The sequence below is a fragment of the Pundamilia nyererei genome, unplaced genomic scaffold (genome assembly GCF_000239375.1).
Source record: "Pundamilia nyererei isolate P.nyererei 1_Seehausen unplaced genomic scaffold, PunNye1.0 scaffold00107, whole genome shotgun sequence".
NCBI classification, from domain to species: Eukaryota; Metazoa; Chordata; class Actinopteri; order Cichliformes; family Cichlidae; genus Pundamilia; species Pundamilia nyererei.
This window is the reverse complement of record NW_005187508.1, coordinates 1,531,878-1,546,059: the sequence shown is the minus strand read 5'-3', so window position 1 is coordinate 1,546,059 and position 14,182 is coordinate 1,531,878. Positions and strand designations below refer to the sequence as shown.

At 41.4% G+C, this 14,182-nt stretch overlaps 1 protein-coding gene across 5 annotated transcripts in view; it reads left to right on the top strand.

Annotated features, from left to right (window-relative positions):
• Positions 1-108: 108 nt before the first annotated feature.
• Positions 109-14,182, top strand: part of tbc1d1 (TBC1 (tre-2/USP6, BUB2, cdc16) domain family, member 1) — a 46,001-nt gene continuing 31,927 nt past the window's right edge. Inside the window, exons 1-2 of one of the 5 annotated variants that reach the window (XM_005741157.2) lie at positions 109-329; positions 1,164-1,818. In XM_005741157.2, coding sequence (XP_005741214.1) covers positions 1,204-1,818 — 615 coding nt within the window. In that variant the 5' untranslated portion in view covers positions 109-329; positions 1,164-1,203. Of the gene's footprint in view, positions 330-557; positions 623-1,163; positions 1,819-6,332; positions 6,605-14,182 lie in introns of those variants that run through there. The other 4 variants (XM_005741160.2, XM_005741159.2, XM_005741158.1 and 1 more) reach the window with 4 other exon arrangements.

Here is a 14,182-nt window from a genome sequence, read left to right as displayed (position 1 = left end):
GAAGTAACAAAAAAAAAAACAAAACACAAAAAACGAGGGGACACACTATCGATCTGTTTTGTGAGTTCCACGACGCGCACAGTTGTCGCCCCTGCATCCTTCGCCAGCGCGCGCACTCAGCATGCACTTGTCATGCCCCATCTGAGTACAGAGGCGAGGAGGACGGTAGGATTTGGTCTATCTATATTTAACTCGAGCTGAAGACGGCTCGAGCTGTGTAAAGGGCTCTCTCTCGTTCCTCTGTCTGTAGGCAGTTACTCTTACACTATAAGATTTCTCTCGGTGGTGGTTCTGCCGCTAGCCACGACAGACCGGCGTGACCGGGACAGGTAAGGAAGGAGGAGAAGATGAAAATGTTAAACTGATTAAAACCGGACGTTGTGCGCGCTGGGAATCTCGGGGTAAACAATATTTGTGCGCGATTTGCTCCCCGCACAACCCCCGTGCGTAAAAATAAACGGCTACGTGCGTAAAATGACCAAAACCCCGTTACGATCCGTTGTTTGCCGCCCGCTCCTTGCATAAAAAATAGCTTTCACTTCCGCGTGATGCTCTCGAGCAGCATACAGATCTTGAACGTAGCACCGCTGATGAAGTTAACGATTTATTTATATTAAGGCAGGTATGAAAACGTTTGCCTTTTGCTGTTTCGGGACTTTAACGTGATCGTTTTGGTTAAACGGACAATGTATCTTTACTTAATCTTGTACTCGTGTCCTAATATTAAGGTTCTGACGCTGTTGTGTAATTTCTCACGGATTTTAAATGAAAAACGTAATGTGCAAACACAGGTGAGCGGTTATGTAGAGCTGTATGATTAGATGAAGTGAGGGGGTCCCTTTCCCCTCTGTGACAACTAACTGGTCAAATATGATATTTGAAGGATTACCATCATTTGTTTGTGTGTCCTTGAGAATGTACCACTGAGTCTCACACACAAATCAGGTGATTCATAGTGTCCTGGGGAAACTGGCCTCATTCTACACTAAAAGCAAAGTCGAGCAAACATCAAGCTACAAGATTAAGTTCTAATTTGCAAAGTAAATGTTTGTGTAGCACATTTGTGTTCATTTGAAATCTCATAAGATCAAGCTAGATTGCAAATGCCTGCGGCTGTCTTTTCAGCTGTTTACTGGCTCTGATCTCTAACTGATATTTTGTAGGTGAAGTGGAGGCAAGCAGCTGCCTCAGGTCACAGACATCATGGAGGGTCTCTACTTTGAAGTGAAGCCAAGAAGGAGTGAAGCTCTTGGACCAGGGAGCTCTGACAAACCCCGTTATAATCTAACTCCAAACCACCGCTCATGTCCTTCACTTTCACATCTGACCTCTGCCACGCAGTGTCTTCAGAAGCTTGGGAGGGAGAGGATTGCATCATGGGGGGCAAAGATGGAGGTGGAAGGAGAGGAGGACGAAGTACGATACAAACTGACCATGATTGGTTTTCGGAAAGTCCACCATTTGACCACCATGGCTATGCTACCCTGGGTGGTGGCTGAAATCAGCAGGTCCCAGCCCGGTGAGAGGGAGCAAGGTGGTGGGGTGCAAGCTGGGGGGTCTGGAGGTAGACAGCTGGGTCCTACTTCACGCAGTCAGACAGTTTTTCTGTGTGTGTCAGCATCAAGGGTACGATGTGTGTCCACGCTGGGAGAGAGCCTTGTATGGGACCCTCTGACACACACAGTTCTGTTTGAATGTCTTCCTCACCATGTGACCAAGCTAATTCACAACAGCCAGGAGCCCAGTAGCTTTGCCTGCCTGGTGAAAGGCACACAGACTTGTGCCTGCTATGTCTTCCAGTGCCAGTACAGAACTAAGGTATGTATAAGTGTGTGTGCATGTGTTCTTGGATTTAATTACTTCAATCAACAATCGGGTAGAGCGTTTGAGGCTGTAGAAATAAACTACACATGTATGCAAAGTTACAAAACAAAACGTGTTTCACAATAACACAGAACAGCTTCAGAGCTATGGTAAATAAATGCACATGAGCCAAATTAGAAGTCCAAAAACGTCAAAGGGAGTTCTCTCACGACAAGCAACGGCATATGTCAACCACAAACATATCAACACAAGCTCAGCTAGTCAAAGTATATGGAAACACAGCATGTCAGATAATCTGGAGCACCAAGGTACAGATGAGAATGACACGAGAACTGGGGATCACCAGCCGTGTGACGACCTCTTCCTTATGTTTGCACAAATGACAAAAAGCTGCCTGAGCATTCAGTGTGACCGCATCAGTATTTATTATGACAGCCCACAGAGAGAAACTGGATCTGGCTTTGGCTCGCTTGCGGCCCACATGCTCCGTGCTTTTATTCCATTCAGCAACACGAGCAAACACAGACGTGCATTTGATCCACTAACAGTGACACACTGAGGACCAACACACCCCTGACCTCTAGTCCTTTTACCTTTCCTCCACATGACATGCATGGCCAAAAGCCTGTGTGTTCAAAGTGAAGTTGCAGCTGGTGTTAGATCAGGCCCGAGACATTTGATAGCATGCCATGCCCAACATGCCAGAGACTTAAAAGAGTTGGCCAGATTAGGAAGATGGAGACAATGAAGGGTACTCGATGTGAAACGTGATGAGCCAGAGAAGTCAAAATACAAAATGTCACATGTGCACCGCAAGAGAAATACCAGCACGCTTCAGTTATGCCTACAGCCATCATTTACTGTGTGGGGTAATGTAAATATCACTGAGTGTACATCTGTCTTAAATGCACACATGTGTTCTTCAGCATTTGCACAGCGGCTGCAGACATGCCTGGATACGCCTGTCTGTTTTATTGATCAAGAGAAAATGAGCATACTTTACATGAAACGTGCAGGATGTGAAACAACGTTACCATAGAGATCACTTCCTGTCGCACAGATCCTGTTATGATGTTATGTTTGCAGCAGAGTGAGCGCTTGTTGTTTTCGTTACCTTTTCGAACATGTAACCATGATGATGTCAGGCTGACCACCTGTTGCTCAGGCTTCTCTCGCAGTTACATACATTCTAATTATAAGTGGCATCTCTACGCAGTGCTGCGGGGCTTTAAATAGTGAGATAATACAGTCTTTTCTTTAGTGTTTTAAATGTTGTCAAATAAGTTTTTAATAAGCAGAATAAAAGTGCATACTTTACAGCAAGATGGGAATCTAGAATGAACCCTCACCACCAAAAGCACAAAAATCATCAGATTTTGAGTCAAATTAATTTTACATAACCTTACATCACAGACTTCCCCCTGCCTCTCGCCCTATGACAGCTGGGATAGTTGGGCAGGAATGGGACAAGATAAGTTTCTAAATCTTGTGGAGGATCCGGATCATCTGGAACAAGGCACAGACAGCCAGGGGAAGAGAGAGGCATCAGGACAGATGAATGTCAGCACACTGAAAATAGGGCAGAGGAGAGGAAATGGGGAGAATACAGGAGAGGGAGCTTTGAGGACAGCAATTAATCTAATCTCATCTAAATTAGGTGCAATAAATTTAATGGGAATGAGACCTGGATTCATAAGTCTCAGCACAAATCCTGATATTCTGATTCCAGAGGAATTGACCGGCTTTGGATAAGGGCATCCAGCCTCGTGTTTTCTTTTCAACTGTGAGGATAGACAGGAGCTGAATATGCTGTGGAAATTACAATGTAATTGTGTTAAAAGATTTGAGAAAATCAGACAGGTATGAGAGGGGCATGCCCAGTCACAAACTGTGTTTCATCCAAAGCATCTCACAGTCTGATGGTGGAAGACGGAGCTGGAAAAAAGTATCTCTGCAACAGGCATGGATCGACTGAGAAAATGACACAGTTGTCAAGAGTCTCTGTTCAACCTGCTGTCTGAGCTGTGTCAGCCACACACACAAACACACACAATATCGCTCTTTGCTTCTGGAGTTATTGTCACTTGTCACACCGCAGTAACAGCAGTTTCACACAATTTGACACATTTCTCAAATGGGGCATTTCAGTTTGGACTGTTGTGATATGAAATGTGCACCTGAACATACCAGATCAGGGTTGGTTCATGGCTTTCTGGCTTTCTTTATGAGAACCGTGCCAAGTAAAACTTTTGAATCAGAAAAAATATCTGTATTTTTTTCTTTAAGCACATATTCAGAGTCAGAGAAAATAGAAGTTCCTGTTCACTGCAGGGGACAAAGAATGTACCACCATGAAGGATTTGTTCTTGTTGCTGCATTAGTGGTTCCTCTTGACTGGTTACACGGTTATAATTTAACTGGCTCCGGACAGGAAATGCAGCTCTCTGCTCCATGTTGTGCCATGTCATACTGTTATCGCAAAAGAAGCTATTATATTGGATCTCCATATCTGCAACTGAAAAACTGTAGAGTTGCTTAACAGTGCAGTTGAATATACACATCTACTTTTTTAGACCACTAATGTTATAGACATTTAAGGTAAGTGTGTTTTTAGATGGTTGTCATTACTATTTCAGGAGTAACACTCTGTTACAGGTGCCACTGTGCTTTGCAGTTTCCCTTGTGTGTTTTGTAAATGTTTGCAGGGACATGGGATCTTTTTGTGGTTAAAAATGAGACATTATGGGGAAAAGAACCACCAGCACTAAATTTAAGTACCTCAGCAAGAAACATAAACTTCCTATTCTCTATCAAGGGAGAGAAATGATCTCAGGAGGTCGGTGGGGCCTCCCCTTTCTGCTGAACTAGTAAATAAGAAAGTAACCACTGGGTGTCACCACAGAGGTGTCTAAAAATCAGTGTTTCGGTGTGAAAATCTGTTTGCATGACTTTGTATTTGTTGCTGTGCTTTTGTGTGATTTCAGCTTTAAATTTACGTTTTACAAGCCAGCTTCTCTTCACTGTAACTGGTGTCCCTGTGCAATCTGTGATTCGTCTGGCGAGTCGAGAGCAGAGACGAAGGTTTGTTTTGTTTGTCAGGTTTAATTTGTTTCTTGTATCTTGGTTGAGAGATGAAGCACAGGGAGATATTATTACATTTTGTTGCAGCTCCAGATCACTTGCATCAAAATGACTAAATAAGACCTTGGAGGAGAATGTGCTCTCTGAGTGCCTTTGTGGTCATTAGCAAAGTTACTAAACCTATTTTTCCTTTAATGTATGGTAGTTACTAAAGAATAGATACTACAGTGCTAGACTGTTTTTATTGGCATCTACTAATTGAAGAGTTACCACCATTGCACTTACAATATTTTATTTCTTGCTTCGTTGGTAATAAAAAGGTAGCATTCATGAACACCAAGGGTTTGTTTTAATCACTAATAGGCTACCATTTGTAATGCTGAACAGTAATTTGTGAGAGACTTTGTTGAATAAAATGCATTGCTTTCTTTTGATATAAATTGACGACTAAGCTATGCATAATAAATAGACGAATACGATTTTCATTACACAACTTTCCATTTTATCTTATTTTTATGGGACTGTTATTTTTGCAATTTCAGAAGAATAATTTTAATCCACATTCAGCGATTCAGGTTTATTAAATATCAACAGTGAATGGTAAAAATGCTATTGGACTTTAATTAATCAGTGCTTAAAATAACTACTTTTTATTTGATCCTATAACTGTATCATTGTACAAGCCGTCCACTTTTCTAGGCATGTGCTGTGAAAAGTAACTAGTTTAAAATGCAGTGTGGTGCTCTAGCAAACTTCAGTATCATCTAACGTTGGTTGTTCGGCGTGACAAAACTGTGTCAAATGTTGACTTTGACGTTAATGAAGACTTGAAACCTTTGCGCCACAAGTGTGCTTTTCATCCCAAATTCTCCTTCAGTGGCACTCAAAGGCTGTGCATTCCTGGGTGGAAATGTTGTTTATATCAGCGGTCCCCAACCTTTTTTGCCCAACAATATTTTCACGGGCCGGCCTTTAAGGTGTCGCGGATAAATACAACAAAATAAAACTAGTACCGGTACCGAACTTAACACACGTGAAAAGACTCAGGAAAACCGAGTTAACGATAAAAACGATAACAAAATAACGATGAAAACCGATAAAAACCCTGAAAACCATACATTTCACACCTGAGCCTCAACTCTCGCGGCCAGGCCCGGGGGTTGGGGACCGCTGGTTTATATAACGTCATGTCGACGAAAATAACAGATCTGCATTCTTGTAACGGTAATGGGAAATCCTCCCTAATTTCTGCCGCCGAAATTTTGACTGCTCCGGGACAGGAACTGTGTCCATTTTCTCAATACGCGGAGGAGGATTTGGCTACGACAAATCAGACGCAGTCTGTGGTGAAGGGAAACGGAAGTTACCTATTTGCTTTCAAAATAAAACAGAAATTTCGTTAAAGAGTAAGGGATTTACACGTTGAGCGCTGGAACTGTTTTATTGCGAATGTGTGTACCGGAAGCTGAATGATCTTACGCTTGCGAACCTAACGGCGAACGAACAGCAGGATCTACCTCGGCTTCAGGGAGAAAAATCAACTTTCCAATGAAATGATATTGAAGCGCTTCGCGCTGGCAGGGACGAGTTACGGAGAAGTAACAATTCAGATTTAGTTTTTGTCAAGTTTATGGCGGATGGGATGAAAGCGCGATTCCAGCGATTCAGCCTGTTCAACAACAAACAAGAGTCGAGAGATGTGAGTGGAGTTTGAAGGCGTTGTTTTACTTTGTGTGTCATGCTAAAGTGGACAGTTAGCTAACGTTGAGTAAGCTTTTACATTAGCTAAATTTTCGCAACCTGTTGTTAGCTTTCGTCTGTGGTGGCCTTAGCCTTTTAAAACGACTCCAGCAGAATAGTTGTTACATGTCTAGTAATGTTTTGTGTAGCAGTTAATGTGTTTAACACCAAATAATTTCGCTCGTCTTTATTCCAAATGTGCTTTGCGTTGTAGTGACTACTGTACTTCATCCTGTCAACTGGATGCTACCGTTCAGTTCATTGTGACCCTACCATTGGTTCGGGTGTAAAATGTTAGCTTTGGGTGGTCATTCAGGCTCATACAGTTCACAGAAGTTTGATTGAAGCTGGAAAGTGTAATGTGTATTTACAATAGATAAATATGTCTACTTTTGAAACTTCCTCTAAAGTTGTCAGATCAAAATTTCACCTCTACTATGGTGCTTTCATGCGTGTGAAGCCATCTATAGATGTGTTTGTGAGTGAAAATAAGTTGAGTTTGAATGTCACATGCACTGTCAGTAATGTATTTACTTTATTCCCTGCAGAGTGCCAAGAATTAAGGCATGAACACCTCACCTTTTACTCTTCAGAAATGTGATGGGGCTTTTGACACTTTTTTCCTTCTAATTTACATAATGGGTCTCATAAATAATTTGTAAGTGAATCGTCATTCTCCTTACAAGTTTAGAGAAAGATCACTGTGGGGGAACGTTGCTCTTCCCGTCCTCACTCACAGTATTGTTTAGCATAAACCATAACTGTGCTTAAGCACTCCAGTAATAAAACAGGGTTTTTCCTTTCCTAGATGATGTCAGAGCTCCTGCTTCTGCAAATTGTAGGTTACTAATTGTCAGACCCTTTAAAGAGCCGAATACGTGAAAATCCAGTCTGCTTAGCTGCTGCCAACTCAAGCCAAATGTAGGTGTATGTGAGCGTGTGAGTGACTCATGGCGATATCACCTCCAGATCCATTGTGCTCCTGCCAGTGCTGTAGTCCTGGAACAGGAGGCACGTCTTGTATGGCATATTAGTCATAAAGTCTGTCATGAGCTATTACGTCGGCAGTCTGTCTCTTTTGAAACTGCTTTGATTGCATGCAAGCTCAAAAGCTCATACTGAAGTGAAGCTCAACCTTTGTGCTGTAAAATATCAGGGACATTTTACAGAACCTTTGTCACAGCAGCCTTTTTTTGCATGTTATGGTAGGTTGTGGGATTCGTTGGTCTCAGGATCTTGTGTCTGCTTTTTGCTGATGATGTGGTTCTGTTTGCTTCATTGAGCCATGACGTTCCTTTTGTACTGTGGAATTTGCAGGCAAGTGTTAAGAAGCTGAGATGAGAAGTAGCACCCCCAAGTCTGGGGTGAGGAGTATAAATGCGTTGTTCGCAAGTGGTGCTGACACTGTCACTTCACTAGTTGATTGATATTCCCATGCCTTCGGGAGTGACTGAAAGAGTAAGATCATGCATACAAGCGGTGGAAATGAGCTTCCTCCGAAGAGTGTTTCGGCTCAACCTTAGAGGTAGGGCGAGGAACTATCATTCGGGAAAGGCATCGAAAATGTCCAGTTGAGGTAACGCATCTGATCAGGATTTTTCCTGGGTGCCTCCAAGGTGAGGTGTTTCCAGCATATCCTATGGGGAGGAGGTCTCAAGGCACAATGGAAAGATTAATCTCTCAGCTGGGTTGAGAACAGGGGAGAGGGAGCTCAGACTGCTGTCCCTGTTACTGATCACATGAATTAAAGCTCTGAACCAAAGCAGAAAGTAACAGCTGTGTTTTACCTAGAACTTCATGTCAAAATAGCTGGTGGGAAAAAGGTTGATTTTGATATCAGTAGAAGCAGGAATCTTTTACCATGATAGTAACTCATTATTTGTTGAGTTTTGATTAAAATTATTCTTCAGTTGGAACTGCTAACAAGTATTATCAGGTTACTTTGAACCCAATTCTTTACAGAGCTTAAATTTACCCTTCTCTGGTAAAACAGCTGATTTCTGACTAAGCTTGGAAAGTACCGCACGCAGCCTTTTATTTTTTGACCAAATAAAAAAAAACCCCAAAAAAAAAACCCCCAGAAGTGATTGAAGTTAATGATTATCTAAACTGTCCAAGAGAGCCTTTAGAGTCCCCTTTTCCTTTTTGGCCACCTGCCTTTTCCTCCCTCATTTTATGCGACATGGCTGCTCTTTTCATGTGACACACTCCATGCTCTGTAGCAAAAACAAGCTAGTAAACTGGAGGCTCCTTCGAGTCGTTATATAAATAACATGTCCTTGTGAACTGTCAGACTGCTTTTTGCCTGTTTGTCTGGGAGTCTGTATCTAACCATGTCCATTCAGTGGCTGTTTGCCTCTTCAGTCACTCTGTCAGCTCTACCATTTCCACGCTACAGACATTCAGTCTTCTAAGATGAAAACATTGAAGGTGTCGGGGATCTTTACTGACTTAATTTATTCTCAGTCAAGAGTTCACTCTGCACTGCGTTTAAACAAGTCCTTACATTGTGGGCTTGTTGTTACTATTGAATGAGCTCATTGTCAGGGGTTGTCTTTTGTGCTGAAGTAGTTTTTCAGTCTGTTGAAGTGATGTCAATATGTTGGAAGCTTGTGGTTAACCATTTTCAACCATATAAAATTGCCCTCTTTCTCCTCATTGCGCTTCCCTTTCCGTCAGCAATGCTTCTCGTTTCTTGGTTATACATTGAACTTTGAACTTGGCAGAGCTCCACGAGGCACAAGACTCAAGCACATGATCATGGGAAGCAGAGAAGTGGGACTTTCAGCTGCCTCATCATCTTTGTTGTTCATTTTCATGTGTCTTGCTGGTGCATTAGTGGGTTTTAAGGGGCATTTCTCCTTAAATTGTAATGTTTTTTCCCAGCATTTCTAGTTTTAATCATTCAAGTTAAACGTCTGTTTAGGCTCAGATAGTTCTGAAAGTCTAGCTATAAAAAATATTTAAAAAAGAACTTTTAACTGAAAAATATTTCCATATTTATAGATTCTTTTTAAAAAGATTGTCAATGAGATTATTGTTTTAAGAGTTTCTTACAGGGGCCTCTTTGTGGAAAAAAAACCACATTTTTACAATATTCCTCAGGCGCTTACCCACAATTTTGTCCTGGTTCATGTTATATTCTGATGTTTGAGGTTTATTTTCTCTTTCTGAAAAACACCAACAGGTTTGTTTTGTTTACTGTGCCGACCTGCAGCTTCTCTTTTGCTGTCTTTCTTGTGTAACTTCCTCCTTTTTTGAGGCCATTACTACAGTACTTCTTTTTAATTGTGGTATGGTGTGGGACATCAAACTTTTTCAGTTTTGTTCCTCTGTGAGAGGCCGAGTCTGTGGGTCACTGCCTGAGGCCGTCCAACTGCCTTCCTGTCTGAGATCGGCTTCATGTAAACGTTCCACTGTGAGAGATAATGTGTGCTGTGTGCCTTTAGCAAGGGCTGCACCCTCACAAGCAAAACTTCTGTCAGCTTTGCTTCAAACCTCCAAAACAGATGTGTTAGCAATTAGCATGCTACGAGAAGTATGGAAGAGGAAGGAAGCAGTAGAGGAGTACTCACCAAAAGGTTATGTGAGAATAGATTAAAAAGCATGATGACATACAAATGAATTTGACTTTTCATTCACCAAATTTAAATTGAGCTATATTTCTAGAAAGCTGTTTACTGGATTTCTGCATTAAACTTCTAAAAACTATAAATATAGCTTTAGCTGTTTGTCATTCGCCAAATTACGCAAGAATCTCTGCCTCCTAGTTATGTGAAGTGCATTTTACAAGGCAGTGACTACCTGATGTAGAAGAGGGCGATAACATCGCCATGCCGTGCAGTTAAACAGGTTATCAATTACCAAGTGCAGAAAAAATGAAACTCAAGTTGTGTGTAGAAATACAGTAAGATAAAGTCTTAACAAGGACAGTAAAGAAGTGGCTATTCAGTATCTTTTGTCACAGAGAGACACAAAAGAAGTCGGAGGAGGAGAGCCATTGGCAAGGACTAAATGTATCTGTTGGTTGAAGTGTTTCAGAGTCGAGCAGTGAAAGCAGGAGGAAGAGGAAGGGGGGTGGGGTGCAAAGCAAAGAGTCTGTTGTTAGTGGACAGATAGCAGACTTCACTCTTCACAGAATGATTAAAAGCAAGTAGGCAGTAGAAAGCAGAGAGTGAGAAACATGGTGTCTAGATTCCTGTGTGATTGAGTGACAGTCAAAGGAGGAAAGGAAGCTCTGTTTCAAGAGAGAGGACCACAAGATACTCAAAATGATATATAACAAGTATCTTTGAGTCTGAATAAGTAAAGGGACAAATACATTTTAAAAAGAAAGCATTTATTAATTGTGATGGATTGCTGCTGCAGTAACTAGGTTTGCAGTTGGTCGTAGTGTCATTTTGGGGTATTTTTTTCATTTCCCCTGCTGATTAAGTTATTTATTTGAGTGATTCAAGCAAAAATGTAGTTGAAAGAAATATAGTACTGTGCGTAGGTCTTGATTTGGCTCTCATCTCTATATTTTACTTCCAAAGATTCAGACTTTATTGCAGTTTTTATAGTGGCCTTGACAAGTAGCTCTCCAGACTTTATGAAGGTATGTCAGTTTTTATTTGGACATTGGCTGCTTTTTCACTCATTTTCAGTCCGAATTATGTGCTGATCTCAGCGTGGTGTACAGTCTCTCTTTTAAAAAATTGAGGAAAATGGATATGGGCAGGACAAAAGAAGAAGTGGCAACGCTTACAAAACTATATACAGCACATGAAGAGTATCTGAAAGTCATGTCATTGAGATATAGGAGAGCAGCAGAAACTTGGCACAGGACCTGAGAGATCAGAAATGGTCTCAGAGGAATGGAGGCTGTCAAGAAGGCATCCTTAAGGAAGAGGCACAGGGAGAAAAGCCTGAGGTATGCCAGATGACTCAAAAGCTGGACTGAAAATCAGTGGGAACAACTTTTCTGGCGTTATGAATATAAATTTTAACATTTGGTTTGAATTGTTGCCAGTGTGTACTGAGGTGGTCAGAAGAGATGTACAACAGTGAGTATCTGTTGCTATCTGTAAAACACCATGTAGGCTCTGTAATGGTTTGGGGTTGCATTTCAGCCAGCAGTGTTGAGAATCTTTTAAAAATTTATCTTGAAATTAGTTATAGGATAAATTTGTTGCTCGTGTGCTTTTTTTTTTTTTTTTAGCGGGGATTCAACTGGACCCCAGTACTTAACTTGTATCTGTATGCCATATATTCAAGAAGAAGAAATGCAGTTGATGGTATTTAGCTGCATTTAGATGCAACTGGAGAGCAAAAAAAAGCTGGAAACCTGGGAGTAAGAAGTAGCCAAGGATTGCAAGTCTTAACTAGGGCTGCCACAATTAGTCGACTATCAAAATCGTCGACGACTGATTTAATACTCGACGCGTCGTTTGAAGCTTTGTAAGATCACAAAAGACGCAGGAATAAGTAGCAGGATTTAAGAGTGTAATAACGGACTGAAACAGAAGATGGCAGCACTGCATGTACAAGGATGCCAGCCGGTGTTAAACCCCGAAGAAGAAGTAGCTCTGTCCCAGAATTCATAGCGCAGCCCTGCTCAGTTTCCAACAATGGCGGCAGCTAGTTAGTTTTAATATTACTCTTATTATTCTTTCTGGGTCACAAAATAAACGTTTAACATATTTCAGGCAAGAATGTAGCTGTGTAAACCTCAAATATTTGCTCAGTTCATCAAGATACCACATATTTTTAAAAGTGCTCCGACGTTTTCGGAGACGTCTGTTACCCACCAGGTCGATAGCTAGCCGGGGGCAAGGCTCACTAGAGCCGGTGAGAGCACCGGACTCCCGGCAAATCGTTTTCAAACCCACCGCCGTCTTTCGCTACTCAGGTTAAACATATATAAGTCACTTAGATAACTTAAAAATGTTATTGTTTGGTTTTTTTCAGTATTTTATTTGTTCCTGAGTAAATTGGTTTGGCTGACATTAAAGTTCTAGTTTTTACACAGCTGAATAAACGTCAAGCAGACAGCTGATTATCAGAAGTGTGAGATGCTCGAGAATATACTCCGGTGTCCCGTTATATTTTAGATAGCAAGGAGTTTATTAAACTTCACTGAAACAATCTGCAAATTTCATTCAAATTTAAACTATCATCTTGTCCTTGTTTTTAGTTAGCACATACCTTAAACACTTAAAGCTATAAGCTAATGATAGTTATATAAGAGCAGATGGATGCTGGTGCAATAAGCTGTACGTTTTACGTCCAATGGATGCACGATCTGATTAGTCGACTAATCGCAAAATTAATCGGTGTAGTCTTACTTACTTAGCACTTAGTTCCTCCTACGCCGGGCGGCGCATCGGGCAGCTAGTGATCTCCATCGATGTCGGTCAGCAGCGACTGCTTCAGCTTCGCTGCTGACTAGTCTACTATCAAAATAATCGTTTGTGGCAGCCCTAGTCTGAATTCCTACCTTTGCTTGTGTTTGGTGGCCGGTTGGGGTGGGTACTGAGATAGTTTTGGATCTCGTCAGTAATTACATTTCATACTCATTCCCTACAAAAAGTTGTTGTGCACTTGTCTTTTTAATTTAAACTCTCACCACTAAGACCAAAATGTTTTGTGTACTTGTGTGCTGCAGACACAAATCCGAAAGCTTAAACTGTTGGTGTGTCACCCAGGAATGTATTTGGTAATCCTGTAAGCGCTGCAGTGTTGTGCACAACCTTTAAAAATGAAGTCCCAAAACTGAACAGTACTTATGAACATACATGGTTATGTTCGAACCCTTCATAATGTTTTTATATCCTTGAAAAAAAAGAAAAAGGAAAAGGCAACAAGTCAGAATACTTATTACACATTTGGCTGACACACCTATCCAGAGCAGCTTCCAGGTGAGGACAGAGAGTTATGTGTTTGTTTTGCTAAAAGCGCGCACCTCATGCTGAGGCAAGACACGGCAAGACCTTGCTGGAAGTTTGTCTGTCAGACTGTAGCTGCTCAGGCATCTGTCATTAATGACATCACCAATGTGGCTCAACCGCTGCTTCTGCTTAGCTCATCTGCTTCCTCCTTTTTGTTCCTTGGTGTGGTACAATGATAGTGTGGTCCACAATAGGAGAAGGACATATACTGTAGACAGCAAAAGGTTGTTTTCTGATTTGTATGGCGTTATCTTCTGTCCAGTGCTTGTTTGTAAATAGATTAAAACAAGGAAGTGGGACCAATTATCCAGAGAAAAGCCTCAGGCTGTTTGAATTGATCTCTCTGGTCATGCATAGCTTTTATAACTAGAGCCAAGCAATAAAGTAAGACATTAATCAAAGTGTGTGCAAGAAAATAAAATAAGCCTTGCAAGAATCACAAAATACATTAAGCTACCTGAGTGGCTTAATGAGTTGTTTTGCCTGGATAACAGAACGTTCTCGATGTGTGAGTAATCAGGAAAAGGCTTTAAATTAACAGCACAGAGTGTCCCTGTATAGGAAAATGGTCAAAGAGTGAGCTTTATGTAACAAAGCCAGTATTGAGG